The 25,336-nt window shown below is 28.7% G+C and overlaps 1 protein-coding gene and 1 non-coding gene across 6 annotated transcripts; both read right to left on the reverse strand.

The window, feature by feature from the left end:
• Positions 1 to 2,150: 2,150 nt before the first annotated feature.
• Positions 2,151 to 11,942, reverse strand: LOC105637893 (medium-chain-alcohol O-fatty-acyltransferase). Of its 5 annotated transcripts, none has more exons than XM_037638195.2 (8): positions 11,669 to 11,809; positions 11,248 to 11,298; positions 4,811 to 5,389; positions 4,121 to 4,217; positions 3,607 to 3,719; positions 3,326 to 3,535; positions 3,038 to 3,160; positions 2,151 to 2,510 (listed from the first exon to the last, which is right to left on the reverse strand). In XM_037638195.2, the coding sequence occupies exons 3-8, from the start codon at positions 5,384 to 5,386 to the stop codon at positions 2,346 to 2,348; spliced, it is 1,284 nt and encodes a 427-aa protein (XP_037494123.1). In that variant the 5' UTR covers positions 5,387 to 5,389; positions 11,248 to 11,298; positions 11,669 to 11,809; the 3' UTR covers positions 2,151 to 2,345. The 5 variants fall into 5 exon arrangements, with proteins under 5 accessions (XP_037494123.1, XP_037494120.1, XP_020536861.2 ...); XM_037638192.2 differs by having other exon boundaries at positions 11,248 to 11,397; positions 11,669 to 11,808; XM_020681202.3 differs by lacking the exon at positions 11,248 to 11,298 and having other exon boundaries at positions 3,607 to 3,716; positions 11,669 to 11,942.
• Positions 11,943 to 22,698: 10,756 nt separating this feature from the next.
• Positions 22,699 to 22,805, reverse strand: LOC149493904 (small nucleolar RNA R71). Its single transcript, XR_016322768.1, has one exon. It is a non-coding gene; the product is annotated as a small nucleolar RNA R71 (small nucleolar RNA).
• Positions 22,806 to 25,336: the final 2,531 nt, after the last annotated feature.

Genomic DNA, 25,336 nt, shown 5'->3' on the forward strand with positions numbered 1-25,336 from the left:
TTCTTTCTTTCTCGTTAAAGCATATTTAAAACAAATATTATATGCATTTTTAGTACAAAACACTAATTGTGATACGCCTTTTCCAACTATATTTATTTGAAAGCTATATTTGAAATTTTTTAATACATTATTCAAATCATAGTGAAATTCAACTAATCTTTTTTAAAAATGTAAATAAATTGAACTAATCTAAACTATATAATAGATGTTTCAATTTTAAAACTATTTAGTGAATTGCAATTTAAAAATTTAAAATAAAATAAAATGTATTATAAAAGTCTCATTGTGAAAAATATATTCTAGCTATAGTTATTTAAAAACTATATTTAAAATTTTGTATATATATCATATCATTCATCACATTTACTAAGCAGTTTATTATGTAAAGTATTTATTTAAATTAATTTTAAATGACTTGAATTGAAATCAAAACATTTAGTCTTTGTTTAATCAAATTATTATTATTATTTTTTATTATTAATAATTTCAAATGATGATAAATATATTAATAATAAATAATCATTTATTGTATAATGATTATCATAATTATTTATGTAAATTAATTACAACTATAGAAAATTAAAAGATGCAATCTTATTTGGTTCTATGGTTATATATTTGTGCTATGCATAGATAATTTAATAAATATTGATTTTTAATATTTAATTAAAATTTTTATATCTGAATTTTTATTAAATTGATTCAAGATAAATAATTTTTGAATTTGCAATTTTTAAATTTAATTTAATAAATATAGTTAAAAATTTTAAGAATTGTAATTATGATACTAAACCATTTTTTGAAAATATATAATAATAATAATAATAATAATAATAATAATAATAATAATGTTAGAAAATAAAATATTCTATTTAATTCTATTTATTTATATAGTCAAATAAAAATTTATAATTTTAAAATGACTATTTTTGTGCTAATTATTTATTTAATCTTTATTAAATTAAATGATTAGTATTTCTTACTATATCATTGATTATTATGTCTTAACATTTATGTTTTGCATTTATTTACAAATTAAAGCATTTTTAAATCTTACATGGCATAATTTAACTTTTCTAATCCTACATGCTATTGCTACTTTTCTAATCTTACATGGCATTGCCTAGCAATTTCACTTGGTAATTTATAGAAAAAGATTCCAGTTTATATATATATATATATAGATGACACATAGAAAAATCATTATACTGCCAGTTGACATCTTTACAATACAATAATTACGTTTAGTAAATACAGTTGGGCAGTTATTATACTGCCATTTTAAAGAATAATTATGAGGTACAACTACTTCAGCCCTCTTGAGTCTTGAAGATGATGGGAGTAGACGCTGACTCAGTCCACATGCAAAAACTTAATTTGGTTCATTGGAAAGTGGGGAATCTTTAATGCCCTTGGCATTTTGTCACTTGTGCTCTGCACTTGAAAGTAAGGAAACAACAGTTTTGTTTTTGAGAGTCAAAAGGGGTTGATATGTGTAATAATTATAGCAGGTATGATCTTGCATTTAAAAACTATCCTATTCCTATCCCTCCACCTTTTTTTTTTTTGCCCTTTTTGGGTTTAGAAAAAAGGTTGATTAAATCTGCATTTATTGCTAAGTTGTTTTACACTCACTGCAATAACATTTGGAGTAGATTTTAGCATTTTAACCAATTAAAACGTTAAACGCTATTTTTTTATAAAGTTCGGTTAATATAGTGTTTGAACTTGTTCTTAAAAGTTAATGTAATGTTTTATAAAAAGTTAATTCATGTAACATTTAGTTTTTAGTATTTTACAAAAAGCTATTTAAACGTAAACGCTATTAAAATAACTAACAACTACCAAAATAGCTAATTTTGTCAAATAAATCCTATGCGTTGTTCATCTCATCTCATCCCTTAGTGGTTCAATAACAAGTAATTAATTAGTTATAATAATTTTTTATCAACTATAATTGCAATACAAGTTCATTTCATAACTAATTACTTGATTAATTTCATCAGTTACAACAAACTCATTGTCTTGTTATACATGTCTGGTCAATTAATTACATAGTCCTATAAATATTCTGCCAAATCCATAAACCAAGCATTTTGAATAACTTTCAATACAAAAAATTGCAAAAAGAAATATTATAAGAACTATAGTTTTTAAAATCACATATTTAATTAATATACTCAGTATCTGAACGTTCACATTCAATATTCAAGCTGATTCTTTTTTTTTTTTTTTTTTTTTTTTGGAATTACAAATAGAAATAAAACTTATACTTTCATTATTCATCTGGTTGAACCTTTAACCAATAATTTGGCCTTCAAATCGAAATCCCAAAAGGGACTTAATTAGCTATCAGCCAACAACCCTTTAGCTATGAGAGAATTCTTGATGAGCTTCAGAGAATTTTGAATATCATCACAAAGTTGATGAGGGTCGGGAATTATATTTTCGTCAACTGATAAGACGATTTTCATTTTGTTTACGTAACTTACCACGTGTATCAACAAGGCCTGCAAAATTATTAGATAAAAATTTATTAGTGCTAGATTTATCTCCTTATAATTAGCAAGATTGCACGTTAAATTAAGTTTAAAAACCACCATAATGACCTCAATTCATGAATTTTTAATTTATTGAGGAACAATATTTTTCTCAATTAAGAAAAAAAAATGGTAATCATAGTCTAAGTTGTCTCCTTATTTTTCTTCGTAAGGACTTAGGCTGTATTTAGCAATAAATTTGAAGTAACTATTAGTATTTTGACCAGTTAAAAACACTAAAAATTATTTTTTATAATATTCAATAACATACATTTAAACTAACTTTTAGAAGTAATGTTTTACAAAATGTTAACTCATGTAATGTTTAACTTTTAGTATTTTATGAAAATCTATTCAAACAGTTAATTATCAAAACAACTAATTTTGCCGAATATACTGCTCAAAAGATAACGTGAGCGTTGAAACTCAAGACCAACTTGCAGGAAATGTATTATATATATGCTTGTAATGTGTAAATTTGAAGAAGTTAAACTTACATTGGGTTGGCCATAACAAGTTGGAGCTATATAGGACATTGGGTGTTCATAGAAAGAGATTTCCTCTTGAGGACCAGGTACACTTGAGAAACACAATGTGGTTTGACTTGGAAGCCCAAACTTCTGCTCCATAATAATAATAACAACATCTAATTATTTTTATGTATCATCAAGAATCATACTGTTTTTTAATAGATTTTTTTGAATAATTTTTTAAAGATGAATATAATATTTTCTATTTAGTATATATTATACAAAAGAAGTATAAAAAGGATGGAATTTACGTACCTTAATCCCAAAAAATCTAAGAAGAAACCTGTTCCCTAAATATGCATATAAAGCTTCAAGACTAGCTTTCTTCCTCTCTCCGACAACCTTCGCATCACGTACATAATCTAATGGGTCGTCTCTTAATTTAATGGTAAAAGGATAGAGAACATAACCAACCTTGTTTCCCCACTTGGCTTTTGTACCCTTTCTCATCATCTCATCTAAGGCCTGTTTAATTAATTAAATAAATATAAAGATAAACAAATGAAACTTAATTAATTAAATATGTAAGGACTCACTTGGATGCCTGAATCTTTTCTTAAGTTTACGATAAAAGATGCTCTCATGCGAATATTCTTGGGAAGATAGCTTTTGCTTTTTGTTGCTTCACCTTCTTTCTTATCCTCTTCTGCTGCCACAGCCAAAGAGATTATACAGTAAAAGCCAATGTTTAGGGAATGTATGTGTCGTGTTTCTAACTTTTGTGTGTATTGCATTGCGTGTTTTCTATTTAACTTTCATAGATTATCCTTATTGCCCTGTGAACTTTACAGAGTTCAATCATGAATCCGCATTATCATATTTCAATAATAATTATATTCCACATCAAATTGAAATATTTTTGCATGAGTTCAGTTACATATGATTATACACTTTCACATTACAGTTTAATGAGATGTATAATTATTATTGAAATATGAAAATATAAGATCATATGACAAGTTCTGCAAATTCAAAGGTCTATAAAGATAATCTTGGAAAATACAACGACATATTTATCCATTAGACCCATGGTAATCATGCAAGTCTTACCATATGTATCCTTTACATTTAGAAGCTTTGCATATCTTCTATTGAGATATTGTGACAAGCCCGCTTGTGTAATTCCAACCATCACATCATTCACAGTCTGAAAACACATTGTATAACTTTGTTATTAATAAATTATAATTAATTTTAAATACTTATTTAAATAATTTTATTTTGGCTTAGAAATAATAATAATAATATAATTTGCTAACATCAATTAAAATATTAATAATGATTTATTATGTTTAATAATTTTTTATAATCATAAAATGTTGATCTAAAAATATATAACTTTGTTATTAATAAATTATAACAAGGGTAAGCGTTAATATAAAAATTTAACTATTCTCTGTAAAATGCACTTTAATGTTTTATAAAAAGTTTCTTCAACTTTTAAAAGTTATTATAAAGTTCAATTATAATAAAAATAGAGATAATTATAAAGTTAAGTTATAATAAAGATAGAGTTATGATATGGTGAAAACGGTGAAAACGTTAAAAACTAACTAAAAATTAGTGCCGACAAAGCTAAATTAAAATTTTAATTAAATTTCAACTTAATTGAGATTTTTAAATAATAATTATTAAGCGGCAAGTAGTTAACCATTATCAAATAATTTAAAATGAACACCCAATGGAAGTCTTAATTTTAAACTAAATAATTGAAAATAATAAATAAACTGGAATACTCACAGTGCCCATAGCATTCTTCACCGACTTCACATCATCCAAACTGATTGTTCTGTGAACAAATCTTCGAGGAACTGATCCATCTCCTGAACCTTTAATTGGCGTTTCTGTATCCTCTAAAAACAAAACCGTAGCGATAATCATAACAAGACCAACAAAAGTATTCCAACACAGCACCAAAAACCTCCATAACCTTTCCAAGAATTGCCTAAACCCACCACCAGAATTCTTTTCATATCTTTTCTTTACAGTTGGAATTGTTGGAAGTGACTCAAGATCCGATGCTTTTCGAGAGAACGATATCAGAAGAGACATGAGAGAGATTCCATCGCCGATTGAATGGTGGACGCGGAAAATCACAGTTGATTCTGCTTCAGAGGTCTTAATATTGAGAAAATGAAAATCCCACATAGGTTTTGATTTGCTAATCTGGGTTTTGCTTAGGTTGGAGGCATAATCTTCGACGAACTTGTCAGGACAGTCTATGTTTTGATGATCAATGACTGGGACTATAATATGATCGTCTAAGTTAATTTCTGTTTTAACCCATTTCATCTCTCCACCTCTTTTCTCATCCATAACCTGTTCATCATCAAGTTTAATGCACTAAATAATTAGTTATATATTGTAAGGTAGTTTTTTCTTTTTTTTTTTTTTTTTTTTTTATTAATTGAAGTGATTGATTAAGTTAGATATAATTTAAATTGAGGAGAATAAAACGTTTGAATATCTAAATTAAGAAGACAAACGATTAAAGAAGAAGTATATTGAGTTATTAACCCTTCTATCTTCAACGTGCTTTCCTCCTGGTAATAATGATATTATTAAGTATTTGGAAACACCTATTATGTAGGCGTACCTCTGTTATATATTTTGGTATTAACTACATGTATCCTATAAGGTACATCCTGCTTGAGCCTCGGGTTGGCTTACTAAGAGATAAAGCTCCCAGCGATTGTTTGTAAATAAATCGGGACGAAATCCTTGGGAGAAGTATACTGAGTGATTCATCCTAAAATTCATTAGTAAGTGCACGTATTAATCTTGTTTTAATATCAAAGAACTAAATTATTTTAAAATTACTCCTATACGTTGTAATAAACTTTAGGGATAATTACTATATTCTCTAAATTTTTGTCAAATACATTATATATTAAAAACCTTTATTTTCAAAAATTACACTGTATATTTAGTTCCTAAGGTTCAACAGTTAATTTTTCCGTTAAATGATTGTGAAACGTCAAAAATACTTTTAAGGATAATTAATATATATATATATATAGGAGTAAATATTGTCAAATTATGAAAATTAAAGTCCTTATTAGTTGTATTGCACAAAACAGTGAGAACTATATACTCCTTCTTCTCATTTTGTTTGTATAGTTTGACAAAACATACATATTAAGAATTTAGTCAATAAAAGTTATTTTGCTATTCTTTACCCTTAATAATTCATTAATATACTAAAAGTCCTTCATTCAATGAACAATTATAAATGTTATTATAGAAAAATATATCTAAATTTAGAAATCTTGCAAATATTTTGGGATATCAAAAAAAGAAATAATAAGCAAATAAAATGGGACGAAGGGAATAGTAATTATCTTTAGGAGTGTTTTTTACCTTTTCACGGTCACTTAATGAAAAAACTAACTATTAAACCTTACAGTATAGCGAAATTATAGTGCAAGGATTGCATAATGTAAATTTTCAAGACCAAGGTTCTTATTAGTATATTTGAGTAAAACCCAGGGACTGCATAGTAATTACTCCCAAACATTAAGATCTTATTTTAATATTTAAGTTCTGCCAACAATACACTGACAAAAATCATTTATGGGTTGTTAGAGAGCTTTTATGAAACATCAACCACTCAGTTAATTATACCCATCACACACTTAAAGCATGAAACCTAAGCTCATTTTTCCACGCATACGTAAGTTTTCACTCACACCTAAAACATGAAACCTAACGTGCCCTGTTACTTATCAGAGAAAATAATTTGTTTAAAAATATTTATAATATTTATGATTTTAAGAAATAATAAATTTTGTTTTCATATCTATCTTTTGTATGTGTTTTCAAAATCTCTCTACCACTGTAATTGGACAAAATATGAGAATTGAAGAGTCTAAATTTAATTTCGTGTTTGGATATACTCCCTCTATCCTAAAATATAAGTCGTTTGAAATTAAAAAAGTAATTAATTCTCTTAAATTAGAACAAAACTAAGGGTAAAATCAACTAAATTATCATTTATCTCAAAATCAATAGTTATTTATAAAAGTATATGTAAATAAGAGTAACATTGGAAAAATATTATTTATTACTCCTTAAAATACTCAAAACGACTTATATTTTGTGATAGATGGGGTATTAAATTAAGGGTATTATAGTCGATTTACTTAATAATTTATTGTAACCTAGACAAATTTAATGTTTTTTAAGAGACGTGAAATTTCAAATGTGATAAGTATTATAAAACAGAAATAGTAATAAACAATAATAATTAAGTAAAAAAAAAGAAAGAAAGAGCATGAAACTTGGAAAATTAAAAAAGAAAAATAATGGGTGCCGGAAACTGAAGTTGATGATACATAAATTGACCCGTATTTTTCACGAAAAATCTTATAGCACCCTCAACTTTCACTTTGACCTATTGAACACTTCAACTTATAAAATTATACTTATTAAACATTTTAATTGACCTATTGAACACCTCAACTTATAAATTTAGATTGATTAAACATTTACTGAATCGTTAAAAAATATGAAAATTATTATTTCAAAAGTTATACTAACTCATATCAAATCAATATTTTGCATATATAAACTAAAAAATTTAAAAATTTATTGTTCTAGTATGACGAGATGTGAGAATATTACAGAAAGAGAAGTTCAATTTTAAAATTCAGGATGTCATAATTTTTTTTTTTTTTTTTGTTAAACTTCAGGGTTTAAATTATGTATTCAGCCAAAATCTAAACCCAATCTTAAATCTAGGTCTCAAAGCTAGAGAGATTAATGGATTATAAGAAAGTTTTGGGGTTGAACTTTGATATCATATTTTTTTTTAATCAGCAAATAAATTTCTTAATATTATTAGATAAGAGAAAACTAAGAAATAGTTTAATTAATTCACGAATCTAACACAAGCTAATATGCTTCCCCAATACACTCAAATTAAGATCTAGATCAGTTAAATAGCTTGATATCATATTTGCTGGAAACTCAAGACAACCTTAAACTTAGGTGTCAAAGTTAAGAGTAGCTAATAGGTTATAAAAAGATTAGAATAAGCTTTCTAGAAGAATGGTTTTAAGAATAAATATAAACTTACGAAAAAATAATTAAGATAAGCAAATGAATTTACCTGCAAACTGGTTAAACGAGGATGTTTAAGGAATGTTTTTTTCATGTTGGCTATAAAGATAGGAAGGTTTATTGATGTCTTAAATCCCATGAACACAGTTATGTAGGCATTGGAATGAGACTCATGAAATATGCGAGCCACCGGGCTCAATGGTTCTCCTGCTTCTTTCTTCTCTCCTTCTTTTCTTACTCTAATGGGTTTGAGACCTTCCATTTTTTAATTGTAATAGCTGGTGTGTATCTCTATGCGGGGGCTAGTCTCAATTATATACTCCTCTCCTCTGAATGCTTATTTATTACAAACGCTCTCACCTATTTGCTTTTATACCGTTAGCTAATACTACATTTTCTTAAAATATTGATTTTTTTTTGGCTAAAGCTAAGTTTGATATAAATTTGAAATGTGAAATTTATTTGAAATGAATTCGAGATAGAATTTATTTGCAAAAATATTTACATATTTATTATGATAAGTTTAAAATATAGAATACAGTTGAGTTACATATTTGTTACGTTGATTTATATTACACGGAAACTTCCTTTGACAGTCATTTCAGCATTTTGGAAACGTTTCCTGCATGGAGGAGCTTGGAAACTCCTCAGAAATGTTTTGGGCCATTTCCATAAATTGAATAATTTGAAAACACATCTCTCCTCTCTAAATATGTTGTTTCCGTAAATTCAAAAAATCATTTCTCTAATTAATATAAATACAAATTCATGAAACATGTATTTCTTTTTTTTAGAGTGAAACTTATCATTCTTTTGGATATGATTAAATATTGATTGGACTTGACTTGTTGTTGAATATATTTAATGATTTATAATAATTTTTTTTTGTATTTAGAAATATAACCTTATATTTTTCATATTTACACGTTTTCCCACATTTCCATTTCCTATATTTGTAAAAACATTGTTTTCCTGTGTCCGTTTTCACATTTCCGTTTTCATGCAACATATATGTTCACTATAAATTTAAAATTAATATAATTTTAAATAGAAAAATTACAGTATGTTTCCTGAGATTTAGAAAATAAAACTAGTCAGTCTTTGTATTTCAGAAAATAGACTAAAATTTTCTTATAATTTACTTCCATCAAACAATAAGATCCTTTTGTCCAATCTTATATTCTTTCGGTTAAATGCTTTATGAAATGACGAAAATACACCTCTTATTTCTTCTTAGTTTTTGTATATTTTTAACAATACAATTACAAACTAGTTATATTTTTCAAATCATATGGACCATACCATAAGTTTTATGGTATAGAATTTTAGTATCTCTCATTTGACGTCTGTGCTTCTTAATGGAAAAGATATAAAAATTGAACAAAAAAAATCTAATAGTGTAACGAAGTAAAAACACAGGGAGAAAAATGATATATTCTTTTAAAAAAAATCTTAGTTACTTTTACACCAAAAGGTTAAAATCGATTTCTTGAAGTGATAAAAAAAGATCCAAATCCAATCAGCTTTTAACATTAAAAAAAAAAAAAATGGGAATTTGAAGGAATACGATATGGTGCAATGAAAATATAAATTTTATTAAAATAAGGATATTTATCACCTTACACTACAATAAAATAAATAAATAAGAATAATTTTTAAATAATTCTTATTTTTATTAGTGTGGTCCTTAGGTGGGGCTTAAAGATGGAAGCGGGGCGGGTACCTATGAATTTTAAGCTATCTGTATATGTTCCATTTAAAAGTTTACTATCTATATCTATATTCCAAATCTGTTTAAATATCCATTTAAATATCTGTGTCTACACTTGTTTAAATTTTTATTGCCTGTATCCATCTAAAACCCGTTTAAATACGTTATACGGATAGAGGATTCGCAAATCTTAAACTATCCAAATTCGAACTTATTTAAAATATAAATTTTTATTAATACGTATAGAAACTCATTGTCAAACTTGTTTAATATAACGGGTAATTATTGGTAGCAGGTACCTAAAAACCAATGCCCATATCCATTACGGATAGTCACTATCCGTATTCTTCCTAAACCCATTTATAACTATCCACACTCTCTTTAAATGGATCGAAACAGGACTAGTCTCCTAAAATACCTGCACTGCTTCTATCCCTAGTGGAGCTATAGACTCTAGACTAATATTTTTATGATAAGAATAATAACAGCCCCACCATTAATTTCTTTCTTTCTTTTTTTTTTTTTTATTTGAAATCTTGGAGATGTTTGTTTGTTTGTTTGGTTTTTTTTTTAAATAATTGTGAGGAGATGTAATATTGATGGTAGGTGCTTGCATTACTTGATGGTGATAATTGGTAGGTGCTGCTATTTATTATGTTCTTCAAAGGATGGTTTTCCTCATACTACTATACTACTCTAATTGCAAGTAGGGATGAAGGAGCGGTGGATATTCTGTGAATTTTGAGCCACCCATGTTCATATTTGTTTAGAATTATAATTGCTATATCTGTCTCAAACTTGTTTAAATACTCACTAAATATCTATATTCAAATCCATTTTGAGATTTTAGAAATTACTTGCCTAGGCCGGTCCGTAACACGCTTATGGACCAAACCAATCACAGTAAGGACTTTTTAGAACATGTTCTAATTTTTTTTTTTTTCCCTAATGTATGGTCAGAAATATTTTCATTGCTATAAAAAACCTTATTCTCATTGGTTGGATCCATGAATGGGCCATGGACTCCGTCGAGATAAAATTTTTTTTAAAATTTTATTATTTATACTCGTCCCAAATCCGTTTAAATATCTTTTAAATGGGTAAAGTATCCGTAAATATTCAACTATAAAAGTTTGAACTTATTTAAAATACAACTTTTTACTAATAATGGATAAGGTATACACGGATACTCACCAAATTAATGATTAAACCAACTTTTTATTATCTTTAGGACGGTGCTTTTAATTTTTCCCCAGTCACTTAAAGAAAAAACTAATAATTAAACCTTATAGTGTAATAAAAAAACTAAGGATTAAACCTTATAATGTAACGGAATTATAATGCAATGATTACATAGTATCAATTTTGAAAATTAAGTAAAACCTAGTTACTACATAGTACCTACCCTCAAACTTCACGGTCTCGTTTTGATATTCAGAACTCTCCAAACAATACTCTGACAAAAATCATTTATGGCTTGTCAGAGAGCTTTTATGAAACATCATCCATTCAACTAATTATTCCGATTTCCGATCACACACTTAAAGCATGAAACCTAAAGGAAAACGATAATAAACAATAATGATTACGGGGAAAAAAAAAAAGCAGATTTTCTTTTCTTATGGAAATAAAAAGCATGAAAATCGGAAAAAAAAAAGAAAAAGAAAAATAATGGGTTCTGGAAATCTAAGACAACCTGAAACTTAGATATCAGAGTTAGAGTCCCTAATAGGTTATAAAAATGTTAGAATAAGCTTTTTAGAAGAATGGTTTAACAATAAATATATACTTATGAAACAATAATTAATATAAACAAATGAATTTACCTGCAAACTGCTTAAACGAGGATGTTTAAGCAATGTTTTTGTTATGTTGGCTTTAAAGATAGTAAGGTTGACAGGAGTCTTAAATCCCATGAACACAGTTATGTAGGCATTGGAATGAGACTCATGAAATATGCGAGCCACCGGACTCAACGGTTCTCCTTCTTCTTTCTTCTCTTCTTCTTCTTCTTTTCTTACTCTAATGGGTTTGAGACCTTGCATTTTTGTTTGTAAGAGCTGGTGTATATCTCTATTCGAGGGCTAGTCTTAATTATCTACTTCTCTCCTCTAAATATATTTATTGCTGCAGACGCTTTCACCTATCTCATACACTAGGGAAAAAAAAAAGGTGAAAGCTTACTGTAGAAACTCATAAATAATTATTTATTAGAGAGGAGATTTGCACTTCTTTTTGCGTAGCTATCCAATAATAAAATACGTTAAATAAAATCACCATAATAATGATAACAATAACTCATAATAGATTTGAGCACAAAATTTCAATATATGGGCAACAATAAATTCCGGTATATGAGTGACAATAACTCATATCTGTTTACAGATTTGAAGATTATTCACAAAAAAGCAAAAAAGACAAGAAAAGGGGTGACGCCGGTGAGAACTCATCGGTAGTCGCCCGTAAAAGAAGAGAAGAGAGGTTTTAAATTTTCAGAAAAAGAGACTTTGACTCAATTTTAATCCAATCTTACTCGGCTGTAGATATTTAAATGAGTATTTAAACGGGTTCAAGATAAGAGACAGTAAATTTCTAAATAAAAATGGATATATGTGGCTCAAAATTCACAGAATATTCATCCCGCTTACAACCCTATTTGCAATGTTAGAGTAGTATAGTAGTTCGAGGAAAATAACCCATCATTTGAAGAGCATAATAAATAGCAGCACCTACCAATTACCACCATCAATTAATGCAAGCACCTACCATCAATATTACATCTCCTCACAATTATATATAAAAAAAGCATCTCCATGCAAAAAAAGAAAAAGAAAAAGAAAAACGGAAGAAAAAAAAGAAAGAAAAGTAAAGAAATTAAACGTGTGCTATTATTATTCTCATCATGAAAATACTACTCTAAATCAAGTCAATGGTCCTTTTTTTTCAATATATAATAAGAAATATTTTTATTTTAATAAAATTTATATTTTTATGGAACCATAGCATATTCCTTCGAATTCCCTTTTTTTAATGTTAAAAAGCTGATTGGATTTGGATTTTTTTTTATCACTTAAAATATGGCTTTTAACCTTTTCTTGTAAAAGTAACTGAGACTTTTTTTTTTCAAGATTTATAGATTTTTTTTTTTGGAGAAGAAAGATTTATAGATTTAATCAATTTCATAAACTGATAAATTTAAAAGAAAATATTAGATGTTCAATTAATGAAAAATGATTCATATTACTTTTTTTTAATTCATTTATTTTACTTGGTCTTCATTAGGGTAGATTTCTTTTACTTATTTTATTGGTAAAATAAAAAAAAAAATCATCTCAATCATTTATGAATTATGCTGGGGCAAATCACTGTGTACTCTATAATTTTTTTATCAAATATACTAACGGATATTCAATATTTAAAATTATATTAATTTTAAATTTATACCAAACAGAACAATGTGTAATTCAATTGTCATCTATATTTTTTCTTTGTATTCTATATTTTAAACTTATCATAATAAATATAAAAATATATTTGCAAATAAATTTAATGAATTTCACATTTTGAATTAATTTATACCAAACTGAGGCATCAATATTCTAAAAAAATGTACTATCAGCTAATGTTATAAAAGCTATAATTAGATCAGACTTGTAGAAAAACTATGAAGTCGAACAATGACTATAAATAGCCACCAAGTGGAGCAAGTGATCTCCTATGACATAAATATTATTCTATGTCAACTCGATAAGATACTTCAAATTAAGATTGTTTTTTTTTTTTTTTTTTATATAAGTGGTTTATTTTTAGGCTTCCTATACAAAAATATAGAAACATATTGATCTATATCTTATATATGTATACAGTTTTCAATTAATGAATTCTAATTTGATTTTCTCAAAAATAAAAAAAGGATCTATATTTGAACCCATTTAAAATTGTACTATTTAAACTCGTTCCAAATCCGTTTAAGACCCGTTTAAAGTACACTTTAAATGAATAGGGCATTTGCAAATATTAAATTATCCTAGTTTGAACTTATTTAAAATAAAAAACTTTTATTAATAATGGATAAGGTATACGAAGTACTCCTGACCAAACTCGTTTAATATAATAGATAACGGATAACGGGTAATAGGTTATTGAAGTACGTGAGTAATTCCACATTAGATAAACATAAATTGAATAAATGACATATAATTAGGAAGGTAAACACAACTCATCTATTATTAATAAAACCCACAAATCCAACTCATTATAAAACCCAATTATTAAATACTTTGGTAATGGATTTGATTAATTACTCCTAAAACCAGATTCTTATCATGATATCAAAGTTTGAAACCCAAATTTGCGTGAGAAAAGTTTTGGGGCATTGTAGGGTATCCTATGCTTGTCAAATAGTCTAATTGTCAATAAAGGGGAAGCATTGAAATACGTGAATAATCTCGCTTTGGATAAATATAAATTTAATAAATAACATATAATAAGGAAAATAACATATAATAAGGAAGGTGAATCAATCATGTCAAAAAGTAAATCCAATTCATTATAAAGCTTAAATTGCTTAAATTATTTAATCATTTGTTAATGAATTTGATTAAGGGAAATTGTAGTATCAATAATGTCAGTTTTAATATGGATTTACCTAATTACCCTTTTATATGAATTTCCAAATCTTCCCCATAAGATCGCTTCATTTTCTTTCTGTTGCATGTATTCTCCTTTTCTCGCTTCATTTTCGTTTCTTGTCTACCTGTCGGATCTATTGTCGTTTCCTATGCCTCTTCATCACCTTGCCAATCACCTCTGCGTTTCTCTTCTTCTTTTTGATCTTCTACAATTTTGATTTTATTCTTAACTAAGCCCGCAATCCAGTGACTCGCTAAGCATGGAGGAGCAAAACGTATCAATGGGTTAATTTATGAGGAAACACCTTGCCAGAAAATTGTCATCATCATGGATATTGTTTATGCCTTGAAGAGACAAAATAGGATTCTCTATGGTTTTGGTAGCTAGAGAGATTTAGGGTTAGGATTGGGTATTTGTTTGTAGCACTGACAAATAATTAGAAATTAATGTTTTGATTTTATATTTCATCAAAGGTTTTTAATGCTTGTGTTCTGATTGATTCTGATATTGTTTCATTTTAATTTCATTTCTCGATTCTATTTGAATTTATATATATATAGTTGAATCAGAAAATCTAGTTTTTCGTTGTTTGTTTCTTCGATTACGGAAATGAACTGTTTTTGTTTTTTTTTTTTTTTTTTTTTTTTTTAATTTTACAGATTTCGTTTTATTTTTTTTTCATTTTACAGATTTCATTTTATAATTTTGATTATATTCGATTTGTTAATTGGGCTTGGGTGATGTGGATTCATTAAGGTTATTTTGGATTTTTTGTTTTAGTCTTCTACCAAAAATGAAATTCTCTGATTTTTAAAAATTTCCCGACATTTTTCAAACTTGAGTTTAAAAATATGAAATTTGTTAAGTTGCCCACTTGACTACTTACTCCTAGGGTCCAAATTCTTAACAAGAGGAGTACTTAAAAATTTGTATTTATATCCGTTACAGATAGTAATTTTACTATCACGTACTCATCCTAAATTCTTTTATAACTATCTATATATTTATTAAATAGATCGAAATGGAGTAAGTGCCCTAAATCGGAGTAAGTACCCTACATCCATTTATAATTATCTGTAATATTCTACACGATATATAATTTCTTTAAATCAAGTTTTTTGAAGAATTAATTTTAACATAAACTTTGAACTAGTATATAAATAGTAAATAATTAACAACCACAAAATAATAAAGATATTTGATATATTAAATAATAGTAACATATAATAGGAAAGAAACAATGACTTCCTAATATTTCCATATTAGAATTACAATGAAAATAACAAATGGTGCTTAAAATGTTAAATATGTTATTGTAATTTTAAAATTCGATTTCCATTAAATTAAAGTATTTTTTTAATCAGAGGTAGAGTTAGTTCATGTCTTTTATTTTTATTGCCTTTCATGCAATTGTAATATTTACTTCAAAATGAGTGGTTCTATATTGAAAAATATACTATTGGATTTTGATGTATTATTATGGAAAATATGTAGTCTGTCGTAAAATATTAAAACTACGTGAAGTTATACTATAACATAATTTTTAAAAATATTAATTTTAATTGTATATTAGAATTTGTTTGATAATTTTATTTAAATTATTATTAAAAGAACTATTATTTAATTTTTAAAATGGAAATATGCTATTTTTAAAACATTTGCTAAAACAAATGAAATTATGAAAATATATCATACACTATCATTTATAGTAAAAAAAAAATCAACTTTTAATAGATTTAAAATTTGATTAATTTAATTTCATATTATTTTTAAAAATGTTGACAGAGAATCATGATTTTTCTTATTGAAAATGAGGTAATTTGATCACCGACAATCAGAGTACGAAGCTGCCAAATGAAATCATGGGGATGGCCAATGCATTCAACCACATCTGACAAGGTTCGAGTAGCCCCGGCTAAGAAGTGAGCCACCATATTCGCAAATCGACCCACACAACTAAATTGAACATATCGAATCTCCCGCAGCAAAGATTTAAAATCATCAATGATTAAACCAAATGTTGAATAATCTGAATATTCTGGATTTTTCAGTGCTCGTCTGACTCCAAGGGCATCAGACTCCACAATCATCCTTTTTCTACCTTTAGACTTAACCCAACTCAAGAACTCCTTAATTCCCACAGCTTCAGCCTCCTTAGCAGAATAAGAACGCAAATAGAATCATGATTTATAATATTAAATCCATCTCTTTGAATTTAAAAGTTTTTTCAAGTAGTTAAGTTTTGACTAAATAACTGATAATAAATAAGATTGAATTATAAATTTATAATAATATTGTATATTTTAATATTTATATGAATTTTTTGTATTTATAGAATGAAATCAAATCTAAAATAAAAATTACATGAAAAATTTAAAATTAAAATTAATGATAAAAATATTCGATGACAACTAAAATTACTAGTTGATTGTTGTCAAATTAAAAGCTTTGCTTTTCTTAATACTAAAAAAAAAAAAGGCTTTGCTTTTCTTTAAATGACCAACTAAAAATAAAAATAAAAATGAAAATTTATTTATATGGGGTCGAACTCAAATCCACCGACATGAATAAATCAACCCAACGCCACTAGTTACATCTCATAGTGTAATAAATAATTAAATGTATTTATTAAAATGTAATTATGTGGAGATGTCAATTTTCACAATTCTTTTTGTTAAATGTTTTGGCTTGTAAACATGTGTTAGGTGCGTAGTAGTTTTCAGTTTGGTTAGGCACCGATTGTAACCTTAGCTGTTTCACTGGTCAATAGCTATTAAATGTTAGCACTTGTTAGCTTGTTTATGTAGCAGTTAAAACCAAAAGTGTTTAGTAAAGATAATTATTAGATTAGGTATTAAGATTAAAATGATAAAAATAACGTTAACTAATTCAAAATTTTGAAACCCTTCAAGTTTAAAAGCATCTACTTAATTAATTCCTACAGTATTAATTAATAAAAATCCCAAATCAAATCACATGATGCTACATTTGTCAATTGCAAAATAATCATTTATTGCCATGATGAAACTACTTTTGTTTAAATAGTTTTTTTTTTCTTCCCCCCCCCCCCCCCCCTTTTGTTTTTGGACTTATTCATGCATTCTTATATGACCCAAATAATATAACTGTATAATGATTCATGTGTTATTCCATATACAAGGTGACTGAAAAATCAGCATTAAAAAAGCGTTGGAGTGTTAGGTTGTTATTATTAATTAGTTGGTTGTTAATACAAGGTCAATTCCAAAATATGCTAAAGAGATTAAAATATTTAGCAATGTGCATAAAAAACAAAACAATTTGAAAAAGAAAAAAAAAGGATTAAACTTAGCAATTTACATAAATCTAGCAATAGTAAATCCATAACAACCAACAAAATCGATAAACAATCATAGAAAAATTAAAATATTTACTAATCTGGTTATCAAATAGCAGAAGGTTGCAATCAAAGTTCACATAGACGGCAGCTAGTAGAAAAGAACAACTCATGATTCTGTAATTTTAGGGCTTGAGGAAGGGAAAAAGAATATTGGATATGAGTGTAAAAAATATTTATTTATTTATTTGAAAAGCTAAATGTTAAAGTACGTTCGATGAAACATTCCTTAACCACTAAAATATATTGCAAATATTATGTTACTGAATGATGTAATTAACAGAGACAATGTTTTGACTCTGGTCAAAAACTAAAAGCTATTTGAAACATTACTACATGCCGAACAGACCATTAGAGTTATTTACTTAAATCACTGAAATTGACTAGAAACATCGATTTTTATTGGAGAAGAGAAAGTCCTAAACTACAATTGGGAGTTACTATTGATTCGCAAAAATGGATTACAGATCTAAGCAAGAGAAAGATAATTATCAAATCATAATTCGATGACTTATGTTTAGTTTGTGGAAATAGAAAATTTTAGGTGTTCAATTTCACATCTAGAAAACCCCCAACTTTGTTTCATGTGACAATTGTGTGGGTCCTGTATATATATGGCACAAACCAAGAGAGGGTGAATTGGATTTTCTAAAAATTTAACTTTCAAAAATCAAAATCAGAATTCTGTTGCAACAGAAATAGAAAGCGTTTGTGAGAGTTAGTTATCAAGTTTAGAACTACCTCACAAAAAGTTTGTTGTAAAAATAGAAAGACTCTGTGAAGAAGAGCTATTGTATTTAGAACTGTTTCACAAAGTTCAAACAATTTTGAAAAGATTCTGTGAAGAATAGTTATTGCATTTAGAACTATTTCGCGAAGCTTAAGCAAGTTTAGAAAGACTTTGTGAAGAACAACTATTACGTTTAGAACTGTTTCATAAAGCTTATCACTATTTAGAAAGATTCTGTTAAAAATAGATATTGCATTTTAGAACTGGCTCACAAAGCTTTAAGCAAGATTAGAAAACTGATTATAATGCAATATTGTGATTTACACTGAATGTAGAAGGACAGATTAGAACTTGGTAAATTCACAATACAAAAATCCAGAGTTCTAATGTTCCACAAAGATAAAGCTTATTCACGTTTAGAAACAGAAATTCGTTAACAACTTTGCATCTCTAAAAAGATTAACAGTTGTGTAAATAGAATATAATCAAGCAGAACTTCAGAAAAATATAAGAAGATAAACACAGAGATTTATAGTGGTTCGGCACTAACTCGCCTACATTCACTCCCCAAGACTCATCTTAAGATCCTCCACTATGTTATCTCTTTTCAAGGATAAGAGACAAATCAACATTACAAGGAAATAGATCAACACCTAGATCTAACATTTGTCCCACTAGATTTTTCAAAGGCTCTAGTCAACTCAACCCTTTCTGTTTTTGCAGAGAACAGAAACTCACATCAAGGCATTAGAATTTCACACAAGGAGAGGGTCGCTTAATAACCTATTACATCATAGTTTTTCACCTAAGCCATTACACAAAAGTTTTTCATTTAAAAAGCCGCTAGTTTACAACAGATTATAAAATCTATATACACAGAAAGAAATGCAATTATAAGCACAGGAAGAACATAAAACAAATTTAAAGATCAGAATTGTTCTTCAGAAAATGTTATTATTAAATTTTCTTTTCTCTTAAAAATATTTTTTGAAGTAAAAAGACGAAAAGAAATAAGGGGTTTTTGAGAGAGAGCTTTGAGAGATTTAAAAACTATTGTTCAATGGACTCTTTCTCTTAAAATAAAAAACTACCACGTTTTCACTAAAGGAAAACTTCTTTTATAGAGGGATGAAGATCCTGTTTAGAAAACATGATCTTTAGTTTAAAGAATACTTTCGATATTCCAAAAATAACAGATACGAAAAATCTTTATATATATATTTGTTGTCAAAAATATTTGAGTCAAAATCTTTTCATTTAGGAAAGTAGAATAAAGAAAATATTTGACTTTTCTTTTTATAAAGTAATTTCCGAAAATAAAAGATATGTAAATCTTTTTCAAATATTCTATTACCAAAAATAATTAAGCCAAAATCTTTTTCATTTAGGTAAGTAAATTTAAAAAGATCAAGATTTGACTTTTATTATTAATTAAAGGTAATTTCTGAAAATTATTTTGAGAGAGAAGAAAAATATTTTTGTGCTTATAAAAGAATATTCTCTCTAGCCTACAAAATATCTTAAGATACTAACCACTAAAAGAAATCTTTAATAATCTTCATGGTCTTCAAAGAATCTTGGATTTTTAAGAACTTGCCTTCTTTAACAATTTCTATATAAAAAAATTCTGCATAAATTAGTATTAGCACATATAAAAATATTAAATTTATTTGTTTTGTGATAGTGCTAATTTTTATAGTATTTTTATTATAATTTTCACTAAGATTTCTAGCATTTTTAATTTATCTAAATTAGTTTTAATGTAATATCGTTATGTTTTCACTTAAAAACTTCCTTGAAACACAACTCACTTGATTTTGAGGAAAAGTGTAGGATTTTGCAAGAAAAGGATAAAAATAAGGCATAACATAGTTAGCACACTTCAGCTCGTGCTAAGGCGCACGGCCGTGCCAAACACAAGGCAAATCAAAGTAAAGAGCCAGAGGCGCGCACGCCCCAGCCCATGTTAAGGCGCACGCCCGTGCCACAAATGCCTCGGACTTCCAGAGAGATGCACGCCCTAGGCCGCTCGTGCGCGCACTGGAGATAGAAACTTGGCCCGTGCAGCTGAAGCACGCCCGTGCTACACAACTTCCAGACTTCCAGAGGAGTGCACGCCCGCAGCCGTGCCAGTATGCACGCCCGTGCCCTGGAACTTCCCCAGACCATGCCGCTGAAGCACGCCCGTGCTGAGAGCCCCAGACTTCCAGAGCCTGGCACGCCCCAGACCGTGCTAGGTAGCACGCCCGTGCCCATCAAGAAAACCTAAATTTAAGTCAAAAGTTGCCTACTAATTCCTACCATTTTCACAGGATACTTTGGATACTCTCTTCACATACCAGTCAAAGTTCAACCATATGCATTTGAAAAGCCATAATTGAGAGCAATTTATGGCTTGATTTAGAACTTTTCCACCTCACAAAGTTGGACTTTACTTATTAACGCATAAGGCTTGTTCCCCCAAGAAGTCTATATAAAGAGGGGAAGAAGCCATTCCAAAAGCATCCCATCCCACACATTACACTACACTCCACTCTTTCTTTCTCTCATAGTTTTGTATGTAGTTAGAAGTTAAGTATTTAAGAGTTGTGCAAAGTTTCAAGGAAGTCATTCAAGCAACTTATCACTAGTTCTCATTTCTAAACTCTTAATCTTGTTATTTCTTTCATTATCCTTATTGACTATGGAATATTTATCAAGTATTGTTGAGTTTTATTTAAGTACTATGTGTAACTAAACTCTTATACTAGGGGGTTTGATGTAGCTTAATCTCTTTTCCAATTTATGCAATTAGATTTATTTTTCCTTATTCAAGTTATGATTTATTAATGAACTTAATGCTTCTAGGCAGAATTTTCCCCTAGATTGATTTATTTCAATTATCACTATCGGAAGAAGGATCTTTGATATGAAAAGGTTAATAAAACACATGAGAATAATAACTTGATGCGGAAGCTATATGGTTTGACTCATGGGGGATTTTTATGATTTATCAACCTTAAATTGTAAATTCATAAACAACTACATAACTTAATGATTTAATTCATATTTGATTGAGCTATTGGAAGATAGATAATTAAATGGAATTAAAATAGCTAGCAATACATCGGAAGAGCTTGTTAGTGAATTTAGAGTTGTTTCCCCTACTTGAATAATTAAAATTGATTAATGAACTAATAAAATAAATTGGATAGAATTAAGTGAAATCAAAACCCCTAGTAGTTTCAATTCCTTGATTTCTTTCAATCAATTTTTATTTACTTGATTTTTGTTTATTTTACACTTATACAACAATTCTCTTAATTATTGTTTAAATAATAACAAGATAACACAATTTTGGTACTTGGATTACAATCCTTGTGGAAACGATATCTTACTCATTCATATATTACTTGTAGCGATTCGTACACTTGCGAAACAAGCTGTCAAGTTTTTGGCGCCGTTGCCGGGGATTGGCAATACCAATATCAATACGAATTATCTTGTTATTAATTTAGAAATTTATTTATTCATTTGTTTTTATTCATTTAATTTTTCTATAGAACATCTCAGGTTTTATGCAAAGACGATCAGGAAGAACAGAACCCCTGATCTTTGATCTAGAAATTGAGAAAACCTGTAGAAGAAATAATGTAGCAAGGAGAGCACAATAAAATAGATCCGAACAACAATCAAACATGGACGAAATTAATCCTCAACTTCCGAACATACCTCTTGCTGTAAATCCTCAGATCAGACAACAACAGAATATCCGCACCTTGCGAGATTATACCACGCCTTCTCTTAATGGAGCTACCTCTAGCATTACCAGACCAAGAGTAGAAGCTAATAATTTTGAAATCAAACCAGCAATTATTCAATTGCTTTCCACTTCTATTCAATATGGAGGACTCCCTAGTGAAGATCCTAATGCTCACATCACTAATTTCCTGGAAATTTGTGACACTTTTAAACAAAATGGTGTTTCTGAAGATGTCATTAGATTAAGACTTTTTCCTTTCACTCTAAGGGACAAAGCACGATCATGGTTACAATCTTATCCTGCCGGAAGTTTTACAACTTGGGAAGAGTTAGCCCAGAAATTTTTGGCTAAATTCTTTCCATCTTCTAAAACAACTAAGTTAAGAAATGAAATTATGACATTTGTTCATCATGATCAAGAAAGCTTGTATGAAGCTTGGGAAAGATTTAAAGATCTCCTGAGAAAATGTCCTCACCATAGTTTGCCCAAATGGTTACAAGTCCAAACTTTTTATAATTCATTGTCATCTTATATCAAAATTACTTTGGATGCAGCTGCAGGAGGATCTTTCGAAAGAAAAGAGATCGACGAGGCATATGATTTAATAGAAGAAATGGCAAGCAATAGCCACTATCAAAGCAATTCTGAAAGAAGAAAAACTGCAGGAATCTATGAAATTGATGCCATCACAGCACTAAATGCAAAGGTAGACAATATGGTAAGAAAGTTAGACTTACTAACCACTAAATCTGTGGACTCCATCATACAAACTTGTGACAGATGTAATGAAACACATGGAATTGGAGAATGCATGTTAGATTCTACAAATCCACAAACTTTGGAGCAAGTAAACTATGTGATGAACCAACAGCGGAGGAATTACCCATATTCAAATCCTTACGATAACAGGTTGAGAAATCATCCGAATCTTTCATATGGTAATTCTAACAACACTTTAAATGCACCACCAAATTTCTTGCCTCCTGAGAAAAAATCTCATGATGATCTCCTTACTGCCCTTTCGAAATCGCACATGGATTTCATGAATGAAACAAGAGAACACAATAAAATCCAACAAGCTGCAATAAGAAATCTGGAGATCCAAATGGGACAGTTCACAAACATGAGGGCAGCTAGACCTCAAGGTACGTTACCTAGTAACACTGAGAAAAATCCTAAAGAACAGGTACAAGCCATAATCTTGAGGAGTGGTAAAGAATTGGAGGACAAGCCCAGAAAGGAGAAAGAGAAAGAAGAAGAGAGAAAGGCACCTATCATTGATCTGGTGGAGAAGGAAGAAGTGAAACCTTATATTCCACCCGTTCCATTTCCACAAAGATTGAAAAAGACGCAGGATGACCAAAGCTTCATGAAATTTCTTTACGTCTTCAAAAAGCTTCAAATCAACATTCCTTTTGTTGAAGCTCTTACTCAAATGCCCAGTTATGCAAAATTTTTAAAAGAAATCTTGAGGAAGAAAAGAAAGATTAATGATCAAGGCATGGTAAAACTGACTGAGAAATGCAGTGCAATCATTTAAAATAAATTGCCACCTAAACTTAAAGATCCAGGGAGTTTTTCTATTCCTTGTAATATTGGCAATTTAAATTTTGAAAAGGCTTTAGCTGAACTAGGAGCTAGCATAAATCTAATGTCTTATAAAATTTTTAAAATGCTAGGTATGGGGAAACTCAAGCCAACAAGGATGTCTCTACAATTAGCCGACCGATCGATCAAATACCCCAAGGGAATTGTAGAGGACGTACTAGTCAAGGTAGGAAAATTCTTTTTTCCAGTTGATTTTGTCATCCTTGATATTGATGAAGGAAGAGAAGGATCATTGATCCTTGGAAGACCTTTTCTTGCAACTGCAAGAGCTCTAATTGATGTACATAATGGGAAACTGACATTGAGAGTAGGTCAGGAAGAAGCTGTTTTTGATGTGTTAAAATCTTGTAAATTTCCTATGGATAGTAATGATTGTTTGAGAATAGATGTAATTGATAAATGTGTAGAGAACACTTTACATAGCGTAAATAATAATGAAAATAGTACAGAAGAAAAGGAAAAAGAAGACACACCACCCAAACAAGAACTGAAGCAGCTTCCTCCTCATTTGAAGCATGCATTTGTAGGTGAGAACAACTCTTTTCCTGTTATTATTTCCTCTCACTTAACACTTGATCAAGAGGAAGGATTATTGCAGGTTCTTCGAAAGCACAAGAAGGCAATAGGGTGGTCAATTTCTGATCTACAAGGGATAAGCCCGAGTGTATACATGCATAAGATCCTAATGGAAGAAGACTACAAGCCTTCAATCGAGCATCAAAGATGATTGAATCCAAACATGAAGGAGGTAGTGAAGGCTGAAATCATAAAACTTCTGGATGCTGGCATTATCTATCCAATCTCCGATAGTAGTTGGGTAAGTCCTATTCAAGTTGTGCCAAAGAAGGGAGGTATGACTGTTATCTTTAATGAAAACAATGAGTTAATTCACACTAGAACAGTCACAGGCTGGCGTGTGTGCAGAGATTACAGGAAATTGAATAAAGCAACACGTAAAGACCACTTTCCCTTACCCTTTATTGATCAAATGCTTGAAAGACTTGTAGGTTATCCTTTCTACTGTTTCTTGGATGGTTATTCAGGATACTTTCAAATACCTATTGCTCCTGAAGATCAAGAGAAAACTACTTTCACTTGTCCTTATGGCACCTTTGCCTATAGGAGAATGCCTTTTGGACTATGAAATGCTCCTGCAACCTTCCAAAGATGCATGATGTCTATATTTTCTAATATGGTTGAGAAATCTATGGAGATATTTATGGATGATTTTTCTGTATTTGGTTCTTCTTTTGATGCATGTCTTCATAATTTATCTTTAATAATGCAACGATGTGAAGACACTAACCTTGTTTTAAATTGGGAAAAATGTCACTTTATGGTTAGTGAAGGTATTGTCTTAGGGCATAAGATCTCTCAAAAGGGAATTGAAGTAGATAAAGCCAAAA

The sequence above is a fragment of the Jatropha curcas genome, chromosome 9 (assembly GCF_041381405.1).
Source record: "Jatropha curcas cultivar XTBG-Jc1 chromosome 9, XTBG_Jcur_1.0, whole genome shotgun sequence".
Taxonomy (NCBI): domain Eukaryota; kingdom Viridiplantae; phylum Streptophyta; class Magnoliopsida; order Malpighiales; family Euphorbiaceae; genus Jatropha; species Jatropha curcas.

What these genes read in the sequence shown, in the direction of transcription:
- LOC105637893 (XM_012221563.3), bottom strand. Translation starts at nt 11,887, where the DNA reads ATGCAAGGTCTCAAACCCATTAGAGTAAGAAAAGAAGAAGAAGAAGAG. An exon ending in AAATGTAAAGGATACATATG is followed by an intron (nt 3,720 to 4,120) that starts GTAAGACTTGCA and finishes TGGCTGTGGCAG; the next exon opens with CAGAAGAGGATAAGAAAGAA. An exon ending in TTAGATTTTTTGGGATTAAG is followed by an intron (nt 3,161 to 3,325) that starts GTACGTAAATTC and finishes ATTATGGAGCAG; the next exon opens with AAGTTTGGGCTTCCAAGTCA.